Source organism: Acanthaster planci, linkage group LG07, assembly GCF_054643075.1.
Source record: "Acanthaster planci isolate LZ-2023a linkage group LG07, COTS_SCS, whole genome shotgun sequence".
Lineage (NCBI taxonomy): Eukaryota > Metazoa > Echinodermata > Asteroidea > Valvatida > Acanthasteridae > Acanthaster > Acanthaster planci.
The window spans coordinates 3810895-3827425 of record NC_141783.1 but is presented as its reverse complement, the minus strand read 5'-3'; the positions used below and the strand labels follow the sequence as shown (position 1 = coordinate 3827425).

General features: G+C 39.7%; 1 protein-coding gene across 2 annotated transcripts; it reads left to right on the top strand.

Annotated features, from left to right (window-relative positions):
- The first annotated feature begins 5562 nt into the window (after positions 1–5562).
- Positions 5563–15843, top strand: LOC147798560 (uncharacterized). Of its 2 annotated transcripts, none has more exons than XM_087138768.1 (9): positions 5563–5738; positions 11162–11418; positions 11640–11785; positions 12261–12354; positions 12895–13068; positions 13630–13794; positions 14301–14424; positions 15017–15119; positions 15474–15843. In XM_087138768.1, exons 1-9 carry the CDS (start codon positions 5648–5650, stop codon positions 15703–15705), a joined length of 1386 nt encoding a protein of 461 aa, XP_086994894.1. In that variant the 5' UTR covers positions 5563–5647; the 3' UTR covers positions 15706–15843. The 2 variants fall into 2 exon arrangements, with proteins under 2 accessions (XP_086994894.1, XP_086994895.1); XM_087138769.1 differs by lacking the exon at positions 5563–5738 and adding an exon at positions 5750–6867.
- Positions 15844–16531: the final 688 nt, after the last annotated feature.

Here is a 16531-nt window from a genome sequence, read left to right as displayed (position 1 = left end):
AAAAGCTGTTTCCATGATTGGCAGTCTTGGTGTGACGCACACGGCATTAAGGCTCTTCCAGCTAACGCAGAAGATATTGCAAGGTTTTTTGTCGACTTATTTAAACGTAATGTACCGTTTTCTAGAATACAAGGAATATTTTACAGCATTAAGTGGTATCATGATTGTAACCCCAAAGTAACAAGGAATCCCTGCGACTCTAAATTCCTTAAGTTAACTTTGGAAGGTTTTAAGCGAATCATGGCCAAGCCCGTATCCAGGAAGGAGCCCGTCACAGTGGACATGTTGAACAAAATTGTTGTCAAGTTCGGATCATCAGATAATCTAATGCATGTTCGCCTCTGTACCATGTGTTTAATTTCTTTCGCCAGTTTTCTTAGGAACGACGAACTCTCTAATATCAGGGAATGCGACTTGGATATCCACTCTTCCTTTGTCCGAATATTTATTCTTAAGAGCAAGACTGATCAGTATAAAGATGGTTCCTGGGTTTACATTGCGAAGACTGGGACAGTTACATGTCCGGTTTCGATGTTGTTGAAGTACATCGAGTTAGCCAAGATCCATGAATTTTCGGAGCAATTCCTTTTTCGACCTGTTGTGTTTTCCAGATCTACCCAGACTTACAAATTGCGAAGTGGTCATATTTCTTATACTAGATGTAGAGAGATGTTTCGAGATGCGTTGCAAGAAGTCGGCGAAGACCCGGCAAGGTTCGGTCTTCATAGTTTACGCTCAGGAGGAGCCACGGCAGCCGCTTCTATGGGAGTCCCCGACAGGCTGTTCAAGAAGCACGGTCGGTGGAAGACCGACCAGTCTAAGGATGGCTATGTAAAAGAGTCCCTGAAGGATCGACTTACTGTTTCACTTAATCTCGGTTTATAAGTATTTCCATTGTAGGCCTATTCTTACGGATTCCGATTTGTCAACGTTGCCGTTAGTCTCTTGAAAACATGAAGACCCTGAGAACATTGCTACCGTGTGTACAACAACACTTTATTTGATAGTTCTCTGTGAATAATTAAAGAATTTAATTGGCAGGAAATTTGTTGGAGTCGAAGTTTGTGAATGACTTCCCCGTTCTTTGTCACTTGATAAGGCAGACCTGTAGCTGGAGCTGTTCGCCCGTAGCTCGTCGCCGAAGAACGATGTTACCCAAGTTGTTGCATACCACATGTTCTTTCTCTTACAGGTTGGGGGGGGCAGAGTAGGCGAGGTGGCGCGATAGAAAATTATTTATTCGAGGTTGAGTTTCGAATTAGCGAATAATTACCATTTTCTATCGCAAGCAATAAAGCCCGCGTGATATTAGCATATTACGTAAGAGTGCCGAGGTAGAAAGCACACGGAGAGGTGTGGTCGCCATTGATCGTTTTCAGCACAGCTACGCTGGACGTTAAAAAAAAAAAAAAAAAGCCCGGCGAGACGAGGCAGGACAGTGATTATCTCACTAGTTCGAGTTTTGTCATGCCATTCCCATGCCCGCATATTCTACATTTCCCCTGATAATTCTATTCCTAGCGTTTAGGGTGACGATACGCCACCACGTGGTCGATTGACTTTTTCGCATGGTTCCCTATATAACCATTTGCCTTGTTGCTATTCACGTACTCCTCCAGATCTACCAACCTTTCGGTCTAACGAGGTGCAAGGTAACACTTGGTCAGTTGGTTTCATCAGCGACAGGTATGTGCCGTACGTCATCGATAACTGTCCGCCCGTAGCTCGTCGCCGAAGAACGATGTTACCCAAGTTGTTGCATACCACATGTTCTTTCTCTTACAGGTTGGGGGGGGCAGAGTAGGCGAGGTGGCGCGATAGAAAATTATTTATTCGAGGTTGAGTTTCGAATTAGCGAATAAGAAAAGTGACCTAGGGTATGAGACTAAGTTATTGAAGGCTTTTGAGAAGGTTCAGAAAGGGAGGGCCCAAGCGAATGAGGAGCCATGTTCCTTGCCTGCATGTGCTACATCTGTGCGGGAAGATATTGTAGATGGAGATAGCTTGGGTTCAGTGTGATGTTTGTGGCATAGATGAAAGCTCTAGATGGTTTCACACTGCTTGTTTTAGGATGAAAGAGAAGGATGTTGAAAGAGATGAGTGTTTTTAATGCCCCCTTTGTGCTAGAGAAGTAAAGGGTGTTAATGATGTGGTAGACAAACAGACTGAAATTGTAAAACACATCACGGTTTACTTAAAGATTTGAAGACTAAACGAGACAAAACCAAAGGGGATGTAGACAAAATATTTGCCAGATTAAACTCGCACATGGGTCCACTAGAAAAGGAGCTTGGTAGGATAGTTGAAGATGAGCTTGGTGTACAGGCATATCACTCTCAGTGTTTCGTCGCAAACCATTGCAAAAGAGTACTAGACCAACCGGAGAAATTAATGGCTCTGTTGGATGGGTGTCCAGAGTACCAAATGTATTCAGAGCTTTTCAGACCATCAAGGGATATTTTCCATTCACAAATGGCTCATTTTTAAGTAAAGAAAGGGGGAATTTTGTAAAATGTGTTGGGACTTGGGGAAGTGGTTCCCCGAATCAGTTCCAGAGGAGCGTATTCCCCACGAACTCCACTTTCTGATTTGCCACGTCCCAGAATGTGCAATGATGTGGCACACTGTAGGCCTGCTCAGTGAGCAGGGCATTTAGAGCCGACATTCCCAGGTGAATGCCGACGAACATGTGTATAGTTGCATTAGAAATGAAACAACTAGAATTAGGTTAGTTAATGTCCAACATGGGCAAAGGATGCTGGCAGACAAGTCAAATCTTACCACTAAAAGTAGAATTTGTATGTTTGAAGGATGCACAGGGAGATACAAAGTCATTGATGGTGTAAAAAATGTCAAGTGTGTCTCCGAGAAGCAGTGTCCACCTTTCCCTGAACAAACTATAAACACGAAGAAAAAAAAATTGTAGAAAACTGTTTGATTTCAACTTTAGGTACATGTAGTATTATTTATTATAGGGACACCCCGTATTACAAAATTTCCAACAAATGGCTTCACTTTTTGAGGCATTTGTTGAAATGTACATCCTATTCCTCAATCATTCATTGCAGCTGACATTTTGTGATATAATAAAAACTAAATTATTTTGCATTTACCAAAGAAATAAATGAATTTTGTATTAAACAGCTTCCCGAGTTTCTCATACTGGGTGCTGCTGTCTTGCCAATCGATACTTGTCAGTATTCCACAGTGAGCTTTGTAAGTTTTTGAAATATGGGATACTAGGTTCTATTTAGTGCCAAAATCTTGACCTTTACAGCAACACACAAGTATACATTCTTTTAATGTAAGTTCCATGCGGGTTCAGGTCTATTTGTTGTTTTGTTTATTCATGAACATGTACATGTATTAAGGACGTCAAGAGCTTGTTACAATTTTTATTCCTTAACTGAGCTGAGTATTAGGCTTGAAAATAAAGTACCAAACTTAAGAATAATGCAGAGATATTTGTTTGTGAAGAAGTTGTATTCTTCCCATTCCTTTCTTTTTTTAAGTGTTATGAATTTTTCATAAATTGTTCTGGTTACAAATGTACATGTATTAATAGTTCCCGTTGATCAATTTTAATGGTGAGTTTTCTGGAGTGAAAGTTGAATCACGTTACATTCCAACATATGTAGGTGTGCATGATGGCATGTAGAGGTGCACCGAGCATCAAGAAAATTGTACCCAACTCTGAATGCTAAGCTGGCCTCCCTCATCAAGACAGCTGCAATAATAAAAGGGGGACCAAATTTGGATTTAGATAGCAAAACTCTCTGGAGGCAATGCAAAAAAAGGAAGGACGCCCGAAGAGCATCAGGGAGAGGAGGCAGAAGCCATTATAGGGTACACAGATAAAAGCTAATAAAGACCTGGTAAACTACTGTAAAAACCTCAATAAATCAAATAAATCAAACTTTAAGGCAACGTCAGAACTCTTAGTTAAGTCAGGGGTACATACCTTTGTGCTTTTACAGCAAGGAATGGATTCTTTTTTTACATGAGTTATCAGAGTACTTGCTGTGGTTTATTTCCCAAAGACATTTGCTCAAAAAAGCCGACATTTTTAACACTTATTACTGTTAAACCATGCTTCTCATATCTTTTGCTTCTTAAGAAACACATATTTTGTGAATGGAAAGCCCAAGTCTTACTGATAAATATATGCATGCGTGTATGATTTTAAAACACGTGTTGCTGTGAAATTATTTTGCCATGGGCTTTCCGAATACTGGCCAGATTCTTGTACTTCATATTTCTGACACTACTACCCGGTATGTTATTACCACCTAATATTGCCAATATTTCTATGAGGATTCCCCATGGTAATATTACTAAATGGTAACATTGTTAAAATAATAATCCGGTGGTTATAACAATACCAGAAATACATGTATACTGGTTAAAGTCCATGTGGTTATATCAGTGAAAGGAGCAATATCCGGTACGTGTAGTAACAACAGCAATACAAGAAATATCAGTTACATTATTCCTTGTAATATTGGGAAAAGGTGAAAATCGGTGGCAATGACAGCAAAGCCAGAAATATGGGTTACATTATCCATGGTACTATCGGTAAAATGAGTGATGCATTGGGTGTTCAATACATGAACTTCCATGAAACTGCACAGAGAAATTATTTTGCTCATTGGTTTGGAGAAGATAAGCCCAATATGAATATGTATTTAAAACCAATTACAGAGGAGTGCAACAGACTATAATCAAGGATTTATGTGAAAACTGAACAACAGAGAGGTAGTTGCTCCAGTATTTTGCCTTGTTTGCACTGTAGATTCAATTACAAGACCATTGTTGCAGGATTTTATTCAGTCTAATGGGTTCCATTGTTGGTTTGTAAACAGGGGTGATACTGTAGAAAGGTGTGTGAAATATCCTATAGACAGCCGTCGCCTCTACTGCAAGAAGAAAAATAGACAAAACGTGCCAGTACTCTCTAAATGCAAAAGAGTGAAAACTTCACTCTTTCTGCCGAGTGACTTCATATTCACTCGCTTTGGAGTGGAATTTGCTCTACTTCGAGTGAAAACTGTGTTCCAGGTAATCACTCTTTACCGGGTGAGACTCTCCTCCGCTCGATATTTAGAGTGAAATGTGGACTCCATCGGATTTTTGAGCGACCTTATTTCATAAGATGTCAAATGACCACAAACACACATAAAAAAGAAAGAAAAAGGTTTAACAAGTTTTGTTACGTAGTTTAGAAAAGTCTTTGGGTTTTGAACTAATTTGAAAACAAATTTCAAAATCGTGGAATCGCTACACGCAATTAATATGCAATTTTAATTCTGGTACTCATTCATTTTAGTCATAACTTGCGCTTACATGTTTTATGAAATTGGCCCCTGGCCTTCATTGTTCAGACGATCGGTTTCCCGCTCAAACTGTCACTCCACATTGGAGTGACTTTCAAGCAGCCAATCGCTGGCTGATGTGTCTGAAAAGTTACCAATCACAAGTGAGAGTTCGATGTAAGCTAATTTGCATACACTCGACGAGAAACTTCGATGGCCGCCATCTTAACTGCACTGCACTACGTGTGCGCATAATATATAGGCGAGCGCCGCGCGGTATACTGTGCGTACACACGTACATATTACATGTACAGGCGTTGATTTGTCACGTCGCGATGTCACAACTACCACTTGGAGTTGCAGAGACGCTTCGTAAAACGTTTGAGGATGCAGCTCAGGTTCAGAGGATCGAGGGGATATTTCTTGGTAAGTTCAGCAATCAGCATGTCGGTGCATTGGATGGCTTCTTCAGTTTGTGGTTAAACTACAGTCCAGACCCACTTCAACATGTTCAAATGTCTAACTTGGGGTTGGCCGCACCTGCCGGCCGAAGAGGGCTAACGTGCAGGCAAGTGTTAACATTAGAGCAAGGCCTACGCCGCGCGTAAACTGTGCTGGAATGTCGTTGTTTAGACCTTGGTTTTGTGTATTTTGTAGCCTATGTTGCCTTATGTGTAGCGTTTAATCCATTAAAAGAGAACAATTCCGGACCTTTAGTTCAAACACGATGTTGGCCTGAGCCTAGGCCCTAGGCCTATCATGCCTAGGCCTATAGCCTTAATAATTAGGGCCTAAAAATATGGCCTAACAACTGTTGCATTACCTATCATGCCTGCCCTATATAGGCTAACTTGAGTAACGTCAGGCCCTAGGCCTATAGGCTAGTCCAGTGGGCCTGAGTTGCTTGGCCGGGGAAGGGTAGCCATGCACAGATACTAGGCCTACAAGGCTAGTCCTGTATCCTGTACTCCCGTATACCTTGGCCCTATATAGGCCTATAGCCTACTCACATCAATAGCAAAATTGGGAGTGCAGAAAAAAATTCGTAAGTTATGGACCCCATCCTGAAATCTCTTAAGTTAAGAGCCATTAGGCTAACTCACTGAAGGAAATCAGAAATCCACAATTTCGGGACGTCTCGAGCTCTTCCTTTTTGTGAAATTTAGTGTTAGACCTCTATTTCTCGTGTCGATCCCTACTCTGCCATTCATTAATAGGCCTACCATGCCTACTGCAGCAACGTACTCCATGCGCAAGTGCACTTTGATGCTGACCTGTAATTTTTTGGCAGCTGTTTGCAGATTACAAAAAGTGGGTCGGCCGGGTGAGGTTTCAACACTACTACGCGACCCACCTTTTGTAATCCGCAAACAGCTACCGAAGCGGTCAACATTGAAATATATCTGTGCATGCCTGGAATTATTTTCAGAGGGAGTGCATCACTGCAGTACGGTGGGGCAGATAGAGTCAGGACGTGAGAAATACTGAGGCCAAAATTTCACGAAAAAGGAAGGGCTGGAGATGCGCTGAAATAGTGGATTTCTGATTTTCTTGGGTGAGTTAATGCCCTCAGCTTGAGAGACGTGAAGTTCATAAAGAAGTAGGCATGGGCCTGTATGCCCCCAATTTTGCAATAGACGTGATATAGGAATAGAAGTAGACTGGCCCTAGTCTGGGTCTAGGGTAAGGGTAACGTCAGAGACAGTTACGTGACAGGCCTATTATATGCCTAGCCTGTATACAGGTATAGGCCTGGGCCCACACGTAACATTAGGTTATACGCAACACCTTGGGCTATAGGCTGGGAAAATGGCCTTATGCATGCAGTTGGCAACAGATGAAAACAACGGCATACCATGGTAACAGTGCACGAGTACACTAATCAAAGGACATGTACAGTATAAAAGTGTGTTTCGTCCATTTGTTTTTCCATTGAAAAAAAAAGTGGCCTTAACAAAAGCCATGCTGTACTGACGTTGGTGAATATTAAAATCCAATTGATGCTATAAACATGTGGCATTGTAACTTTTAAAACCTAATTCTTTGCACAATTCAGATGGTTCTCCCAAATCACGTCACATTTGGTTTTCCCATGGCACATCACAGAACGATGCAGGTGGTTTTTTCCAACCTAGATCTGCAATTCATTCTTGGATTCTGGCAAAAAAAAATGCACTGAAATTTGTCTGATCAAATGAAATTTGCCCTCTCAAAAAAACAAAAAACAAAACAAAACAAAAAACACCCATACACAGTTTAATTCTGGCATTTGGTTTTGGTCATCACCATGTACATGAACTTGTAATAGACTTTGTTTATGGTGTGTGCAGTGAAGGGGAGAAAGCACAAGAAATATAGACTGGGCCTATATAGGGACCAAAATTGTAAAAAAAAAAAAGAAAACCTGTATCATCTTTCGTTGCACCATTGAACTCCCACATAATTAAAAACAAATTGCATCAGCCCAAATCTTGTCCTTTTTTATTCAACAGTAACATAGGAAGAAAGAACAACTGGACACGTTCGTTTGGAAAAAATAAGCCAGGAGAAGTTGTCACTACTGGTTACTGAACAGAGCTTACAGATATGCCACTCTCATGCTTCAAATGCAAACATCACTTTAAAGATTCAAGAAAGCTTGCCTTACATCTGCGTAACTTTCATTATTTGGGTGACTACAATGACTTAATATGCGGTCAAGAAGGATGTCGACAAACATTTAAATTGGTAAATTCACTTCTTCGTCACATAAAACGCCACCACCAGAATGTTGGAATTGTTGCACCGCCACCTGTTGTCGAAGAACAGGTAGTCAGTGACCTTTCAAGTGAGGAAAGTGATGAAGATGCTGAAGATATGGTTCATGTTGAAGTTGAAGAGATTCCTGATATTAACTGGAATGTGCTTAAACAAAAGGCTGCATCATTCATTTTGCATATGAGAGGACATGCAAGCACCACCCTTACATCTGTTAATGCTTACATAAACACAACGCAATCATTGATGACGGAAAACATAGGAGTTCTGAAAGATCAAGTTTTAAAATTACTAGGTGAAAAAAACGTGGATGTTAATTCAGATGATGTCCAAGAACTTCTGGCAAAATTTGACCTGGTTTCAAATCCATTTGAAGGGTTAGAAACAGTTGACCAACAAAACAAATTCTTCCTGGAACACTGTCAGTTAGTTCCCTCAAAAGCCATAGCTCTTGGAACCAGGTATGACCAGTTTGTAGATAAAAATACTGGCACTGTACAACAAAAACTTGTAACAGAGACATTTCAATATGTATCAGTAATACAAAGATTAACAGCCATTCTGTCATCTCCGTCACTTCGAGCTTTGTTAGAAAGTGAGGAGACTACTGAAGAAGGATTTCTGGCTTCCCATAAGGATGGACAACAGTTTATTGAACAAGGAGGGTTTGATGGCCACCCAGACACATTAAGGATCCAACTCTATTATGATGATGTAGAGGTAGCAAACCCACTAGGCTCAAAAAGAGTGATTCACAAGTTAGGGTTATTTTATTTCAGTATTGAGAATTTGCCCAAGGTGTACAACAGAGACATGCAGTCTATTCACTTGGTGGCAGTATTTCATTCTCTTGACCTGAAGACATATGGGTTTGAACCAATATTGAAGCAGTTAAAGGATGAACTACATCAGCTTGAGTCAGATATGGGTTGTATGGTTGAAGTGAAAGATTGTGGACCAATGTGCATCCGAGCTGCCCTTACTCGTGTTGTTGGTGACTCTGTTGCAGTGCATGATATTTTCAATTTTCTTAGTCCTTCGGCTAACCATTTTTGCCGGATGTGTCTCTGTTCGAGAGAAACTGCCCAGACACAATTTCTGGAAGAAAAGTTTGAGTTGCGCAATATAGAATCTCATGATAGGCATGCAGATGAAGCAGCTCAACTGCCAAATGGCAATTCTGTCACAGGAGTAAGAGGGAAGTGTTGTTTATATGAGCTCTGTTACTTCCATGTTACAACAAACTGTAATTTTGATGTAATGCACGACATCTTTGAGGGTGTGGCACAATTTGAAGTAAAGCTTGTTCTTAGACAGCTGTTATTAGTAGAAAATGTTATGACAGTGGATCAATTCAATGCACGGGTGAAAAGTTTTGCATATCCATTCATGGAGAGGAAGAACAAACCAAGTGTCAACCTTACAAGACCAGGACTACACAATGAAGGTGATCACAAACTAGGGCAAAAAGCAGCACAGATGGCCTGCCTTCTAAGAATGTTTCCTTTTCTTATTGGAGATCAGGTGCCTGTGGGAAATCGCTACTATGAGTTGATCTTACTATTATTGAGATGTACTGAGATTGTTCTTGCTGTTCCTGTTCGCAAATCCCATGTCTACTATCTGAAACATTTAATTGTTCAGCATCATGCTCATTTCAAAGAATTATTCCCAGACATCAACTTAATCAACAAGCACCACCACATGATACACTATGCAACATGTATTCTAAGAACCGGGCCTTTGGGAAATGCATCGTGCTTCAAATACGAAGCAAAGAATGCTTTCAGCAAGAAGATAGGGCATGTAAATGCAAATTTTAGGAACATTTGCAAGTCAGTTGCCGCCAAGATACAACTTCATCATTGTGCTACATGGCAGAGTGGAATCAGCACAAGATTCAAGTGTTCTAGTGGTGGGACTGTTAGAGTAGAAAACCTTGAAGGTGGTCTGGCTGTACAAGAACTGGGACTGGATATAGCACAAGTGTTTGTTGCCAACGAAGTTGAAATATTTGGAACTGCGTACAGATCAAACTTGTATATCGTTGTTGATGTCTCTGATGATGATGACCATGTGCCTACATTGGGGCTAATTTCGTCTGTGCTAGTGGGATTACATGGTGAACAGGAGGCACATTTCCTGATAAAAAGATGTTCAACTGGAGATTTTGTTCCACACTTACATTCGTACCCAGTGATAGTTCATAATCCCCCTGCATTCAGTATTATCAAGGCTGGTGACCTTCAACATTTTCTCCCGTATTCTGGATTACACACCCTGAGTAAGGAAGATAGCAACACATACATTCAGCTCCGATATATTGCGTATTAATAGGATGGCAGCTAGGAAGAACCATCACCTAACCAAAAAAAGAGGTAAAAATATGAGCATGCAAATATATTTTTTGGTCCAAATCTTAAAAATCTTAAATTTTATTTTCTTGTCCGTGCATGGAAGATTGCCAGCAGGAAGCACATGCATGTATTTTGCATTTAATTTCCATGCAGTTAGAAGACATTTAAAGAATTGTTTCATGCAAAAGGCATTGCCAGCATTGCTGAAGTGCATGCAGTGCCAGCCGGGACACCCATGATCTCACATAATATGCTCTTTAAACATTTAGAAACACTACTAATCGGTTGAAAAACACGTAACACACATGTAGCAAATCATGGTTTTCAATTTGGTAAACAAACTTTGGGAGCTGCAGGAACTGCAAAATTTTAATAAAGCCTTTCATAATTAGGGGGCATATGCACCTTATTGTGTTTGAATATGTTGAAAACACTTGCAAGCTGAATTCATAGGTATCATTCAAAAAACAGCAGGGACAGCTAGAAAAGGGCACACATGTACGTGAATTTTCAGATAGACCGTCCCATTTTAAAATTTTAATCAGTTTAGTTTACTTTCTTTAAAAGTGCATTATGGCAGTCTTAGCTGCCATCAAGGCAAAAGAGGAAATGATATTTGCACACCTAGTTTACTGCGAATAATTTGCAAATACTAATTTTTATTTAGTATTTGTACTGCCCATCTCAATTATTTGACTGGAAATTCGTATTTATTGTATTTTTATTTTTTGTAAGAAAATGGCATTGACAGTGAGGAGGTCATCTCATCAATGACAGAAGAGGACTTCAAAGAATGTGGCTTCACCCTCTTCGGTGAAAGGAGGAAGTTGATGATAGCCCTGAAGAGTGATCGTTTTGGCCAATCTCCACAGACTCTAGTCTCCGGAAGCAGCAGCAGTGCAGCAATTACTGATACATCTAGTGCAACAGTGCCAAATGAAGATGTCAGCAGCCCCAAGTTCTCCTTGAAATTTTGTGGCAATGATCCTAAGGTACATGTATCTGATTTATAGGAGACAATTTTAATAAAAGCACACAAGGTAGTGAGAGATTTTACAATTATTGATCACCCCATTTTATTGTAGATTGACTGGAGTAAAGAAGGCATAACAGAATTTCATATCTGTTGTGCTGAGTGTTAGCAAATCACAGCCAAATAACATTTACAAACTGATTGTTGAAAACTTTTTTACCATTTTGAATTTCCTTTCAGGATTACAACATCAGTGCAATCCTTAGTACTCACAAGAATGGAGGCAAGATTCTTGCTGAGCTCGAAAAAGAAGAAATCGCAACCTCGACAAGAAAGGAGTTGGTACAGATAGTGACAAGTTACCTGACTAATCAGGTTGGGTCACTGTAAGTACTATTTTGCTCTACACAAGTTTTTTCATCTGTATGCTGGTACTTCTACTTCAAGGCAGAAGAATAATTTAGTTATACTCCCAACTTGTGCATGTACATGCAAATGTGTCCTTTGAAAAGCAGATATGTTTGTATGTAAAAAGCTGTGATGTAGCCATGGGGAGGGGGGGTACCCAAGGAGGCACATGTCCCCCTCCCAACGAATTCCCAATGTCCCCCCTCTTCGGTGCCCCCTGCCAGAAAAACAACATACACTATTTAAAGCAGGCACCCCCAATGAAATGCTGATGCTCCCTGGTAAAGATTGGAGCAGGGTTTCCCTGAACAGTCCTGGTTAGGGGAGTATAAAACTTGCGACCCTTTTTATTTGGGGTGTAGTTTACATCAGGTGTTTTTAACTGTTTGAGGTCTTTCTTTTAAATTTTTAACAATCTGCTTTTCAACGCTTGGCTTTTTAAATTTTTAACAGCTATCCACGCAGTTCTCAAAAAGAGGCTTTAGCAAGAGCACTCACCACACAATATCCAAGTCTCAAGGACCTAACACCTGGTAGTGAAGGCCATGTAAGTATGCATTTATTAACTGCACTGTTGCATTTTCATTGTGAGATATTAAGCACTGTTGTCATTTCAGGTTTTTATCTATTTATGGATTTTGGGGCAACCAGACGTTTTTTCATTTCATTTTTTATATCAGAAAGTTCTAAGTGGAGAATAATTAAAGACCAAAACAGGAGCATTTTCTTTTCATATTAATCACATTTTTTTCCACTTTTTAAAAATTATTCATTCAGTTGCACCTTGTTGAGTATTTTTGATCATTTTTGACACACTCATAAATGCTAATTTTCAGCTAATCGCAGTGTTGTAAGACTGCTTGTATATCTCTCTCAGAAAAATTGTGAAAACAGCTAGACTGTAAGACAAAAAGTTGCATATTCAGGAATTGACTATGGTTTGTGATTTAGCCCTTTTTTCTCCCTTTTGGGTGAAAACAGCTAAAAGTACAAACTCCCTCATTAGACATGTTATATTGCTATCACATATCACTCTTGTCACTGTCAAACGCGAATAAGGTGTTAATCATTCTGTTCATGAATTAAGGAGCTTTACTACAGCAATGGGAAAGGCTTTATAGAATACCGTCTCAAGACAATTCGAGTCAGCCTTGGTAACCACAGAGCCAGTTCGTCAGTGGAGCAGAAAGATCCTGTCAGGAAGAAGCCAAAAATGCAGCAGAGCAGTGGCATTAACCCAACAACTGAAGTGCTAGAGCAGGTGGGATAATAGAGTTTTAGTAGCATATGACAGAAGCAACACTAGCTGCAGCATCAACAGCTGAAGAAAAGAATGGAACACTTTGAAACACTGCTGGCAGCAGACATATATTGGTCCTTGTTGACAGTCTTGGGCATGCTCAGAACTGCGTGCCTGCTAAGAACTAGCTAGTAAAAGGGAACGGTTGGTTTGCTGCCACCATTAGTGTTTCAAAATCTTCGCATGTTGGGTCTTTCTTTCATAGTCTTCCATGTCAACATTACATCAGTATCCAGGGAAACTGCAATTTAGTACTTAATATCTTAAAATTTTCTCAATGAAGCATGGGAATTGGAAATTGTATCACATTTGTATAACTGCAGTAACAGCTGCAAGTATACCCAGTAAAGATCGAGTTTAAGGAGCTATAGGCAGTGCGCAAAATACAAAATAAATTAGACACACTGGTAACTCCATGCATGGATTGACAAATCAGAACTGAGGATTCAATTTGGCTTGAACATGATAGGCATTGTATGCAAATTATATTTATGCTGCTTTACAATGAACTTGTATTTCCAGATGGAGTGGCTGAAGTACCATCCACCAACCAGGGAAAATATGAGCACCATCATCAAATACCTGAAGGAGACCTTTGCTTACCGTAGAGCACTGATAGACCAAGACAGCCCATCAATAACCAGCATCATCAACACCATCCCCAGATTCAGGGACACACCTGAGCTAGTGAGTATTGCATGCAATAGCATAACTTATGGTTAAAATGTGGTTTTAAAAGTAGGTGCAAGGGAGTGCAAAAAAGAAATGTTTCTTGAGCTTTGAGGGTGAATTCACCCAAATTGCAAAAATTTGCCAGTCAAGAAACATTTTGAGGCATGTAGGTAAATCGTTATTGCTTGTGACTTATGAACAAGGCCCATGGAAAATTTGAATCAAACTGGAGGCTACTTGTGACCTTGAGGAAGTTACTTCCCTCCAAGCTTTTTAAATGAAGGCATCATGGAAAATCAGAAGGTTTAAGAATTGTTAAAAATTTCAACAAAATTTTAAAAAAGTGTGCATGGTTATCTTCAATGACCCCAACTTGACAAGTTGTGTTAAGTGGAAGACGTGAGAGTCAGTCAACAAAAAAAGACTCTTCATGCACATGGTTCATAAATGCAACTGGAAACAAGTTTTCATGCAGTCCAAAGCCTACTATGCAATTTGTTACATTCTGTGTGATGTTTCAGATCAACACTGAGTTTGAACTGCTTCATCGTGGAAGTGGGAGCAACCTGCTCATCAAATGGCAACCTTACTACGCACCAAAGCTCTTAAAGTTGATGTCTGGGTGTGGAGATGATAAATTTGCAAGTACATAAAAATAAATTCTTCCTAATGCAAATGAAGATAAAGAGCTTTCTTTTTAAGTTGGGGTTGGGTACTGTTCCAAAGTTGGGGGGAGGTTCAAACCTCTAGGGTGTCACATTCCGGGTGTCACATTCCTGTCAATGTAAATTATCATAATAATGTATGAAAACTGTGTTTTTGTTAATGGGGACACATGGATGTTGGCATGAAAATTAAATTACATATGTTCAAAGTAATGATTCTAAAATGGCCGCAAAGAATTTCTTTAAAATTTTTTATCAGCATTTGCCCTTTTTTTGGGGGGGGTATGGTAGAGGCACACTGCAGCCATTTGTATGGGAGGAGGGGTAGGATGCACATGCCTTCCGAGTCCCCGTTGCAGCTGCTCCCCATTTAAAAATTTGCACTGCACTATTTAAAAGAGCTTTTTAACTAATTTGCAGTTGATGCCTTCTTAAAACATGTTTTCCCCTGGAGAAGCCCCCAGCCACCCCTTTGACTTATAGTCCTATGCCACTAATTGTCACTTGAAAAGAATTTCTAATAAACTGTTACCAAATGTAATGTGCTAATTTTTGACATAACACTTCAACAGATGACCTCGAGATACTAAAGTTGCTAATGGAGCAGTTCCCGATGGTGTCAACAGGGGGCAAAAAGGGAAAGCTCTGTCATCATTTCTTGTGCAGCATGCCCCCGTAGGTTGTTTGTTCAAGATTATTTGTTATAGTTGCCATAGGGCTATCAAGATGTGAATGGGAGAGATTTCCTTGTGGACAGTCGATCATCACGAGCAGAACCATGTACATGTATATGCAAGCAGTTTCTGCTTTAGAACTGTCCAAAGAACTAATGCAGTGTCAAAGAGAATTAATATATCTGAAAAGAATTTTAGTCAGCAAGTGTTACAGTCTTGCTTTATTAATATTTTATAATTCTCCAAAACATTAGCATTTTAAAAAAGAAAAACCTTTGACACAAAAGATTTCATTACAACCCATTTCATGTAGTATCTCTGATGTGTTTGTTTAAAAACTCCTTATATGTTACAGGTTGGGACAGGTGTTGATACATATGCTCAGCAGAAGGAGTGCGTATATAGCCAGCCATTCATCCTTGCACTTGGGGATATCAGAAACCCAACTGAGTTCTTCATTGTGGTCGACAATCTTACCATTCCAGGGGGATCTTCTGCGTTGGAGGCATTCGACCGCCTTTTCAAGGTTCATTATGTTTTCGCTGTCCATTTTGCAAAGCCACTTCAATCATTCTTCAATTTTTTGAAGGAATAGTCTACAAACTAGATGTGGCTATCAAGCCGAGTGTTAGGGAATTGTATTCCAAGATGGTGAGGGTAGAAGTTGAGTCCTAGACTAGAGGTGGAAATGAAGCTTGAATCAATTTCAGGTATGTACATGTATGGTATATCAAAAACGTTACCAGTATATCAAACGTTACCAGTTTTAATAATTTCTAAAGATATTACTGCATTAATTGGGGAGATGTTTATTGAATTTTAAATTTTTGCCCTTTCCTGTGTATACCTCAACATTGGATACTCAGTGTTTCCCTGATAGCTTACAAAACTCCAAATGTAGGGTGGAAGTTGAACCCACAATCTCCTGTTTACTAGTACAGATGTATCTATCATTCAACCACTGAGCTTGCGGTTGCCACAGTACCTGTTGGCTACAATTTAACTAGTAAGCAGGAGGTCATGGGTACAACTCCCACTTAAGCACTCAAGCTTTCTTTTTAGCCAAAGGGAAACACCGAGCCTAATTTGCTGTGTTGAAGTTTAGATGGGAAAGGGCAATAATCTAAAATTTAAGATTGTTTTAATTCATTGTTCATGAATATATTATCAGACAGTGTTTTTATTCAACTTGATCAAAAACTTTCACATGAAGGAATAGTGCACAAATTTAATGTTGCAATCAAGCTGGAACAATACTCCTAGGTGGTAAGGGGAGAATTGTGGATTCCTAGAAATGTAAATGCAGCTTGAATCCATTTAAAGTACATGTATATCAAGAACAATCAAACGTTACTGGTTTTGATTATTTCTAAAGATGTAACAGCATTAATTGGGGAGATGTTTATTGAATTT

What these genes read in the sequence shown, in the direction of transcription:
- LOC147798560 (XM_087138768.1), top strand. Translation starts at nt 5,648, where the DNA reads ATGTCACAACTACCACTTGGAGTTGCAGAGACGCTTCGTAAAACGTTT. An exon ending in ACTAATCAGGTTGGGTCACT is followed by an intron (nt 11,786 to 12,260) that starts GTAAGTACTATT and finishes AATTTTTAACAG; the next exon opens with CTATCCACGCAGTTCTCAAA. An exon ending in TTCTTGTGCAGCATGCCCCC is followed by an intron (nt 15,120 to 15,473) that starts GTAGGTTGTTTG and finishes TATATGTTACAG; the next exon opens with GTTGGGACAGGTGTTGATAC.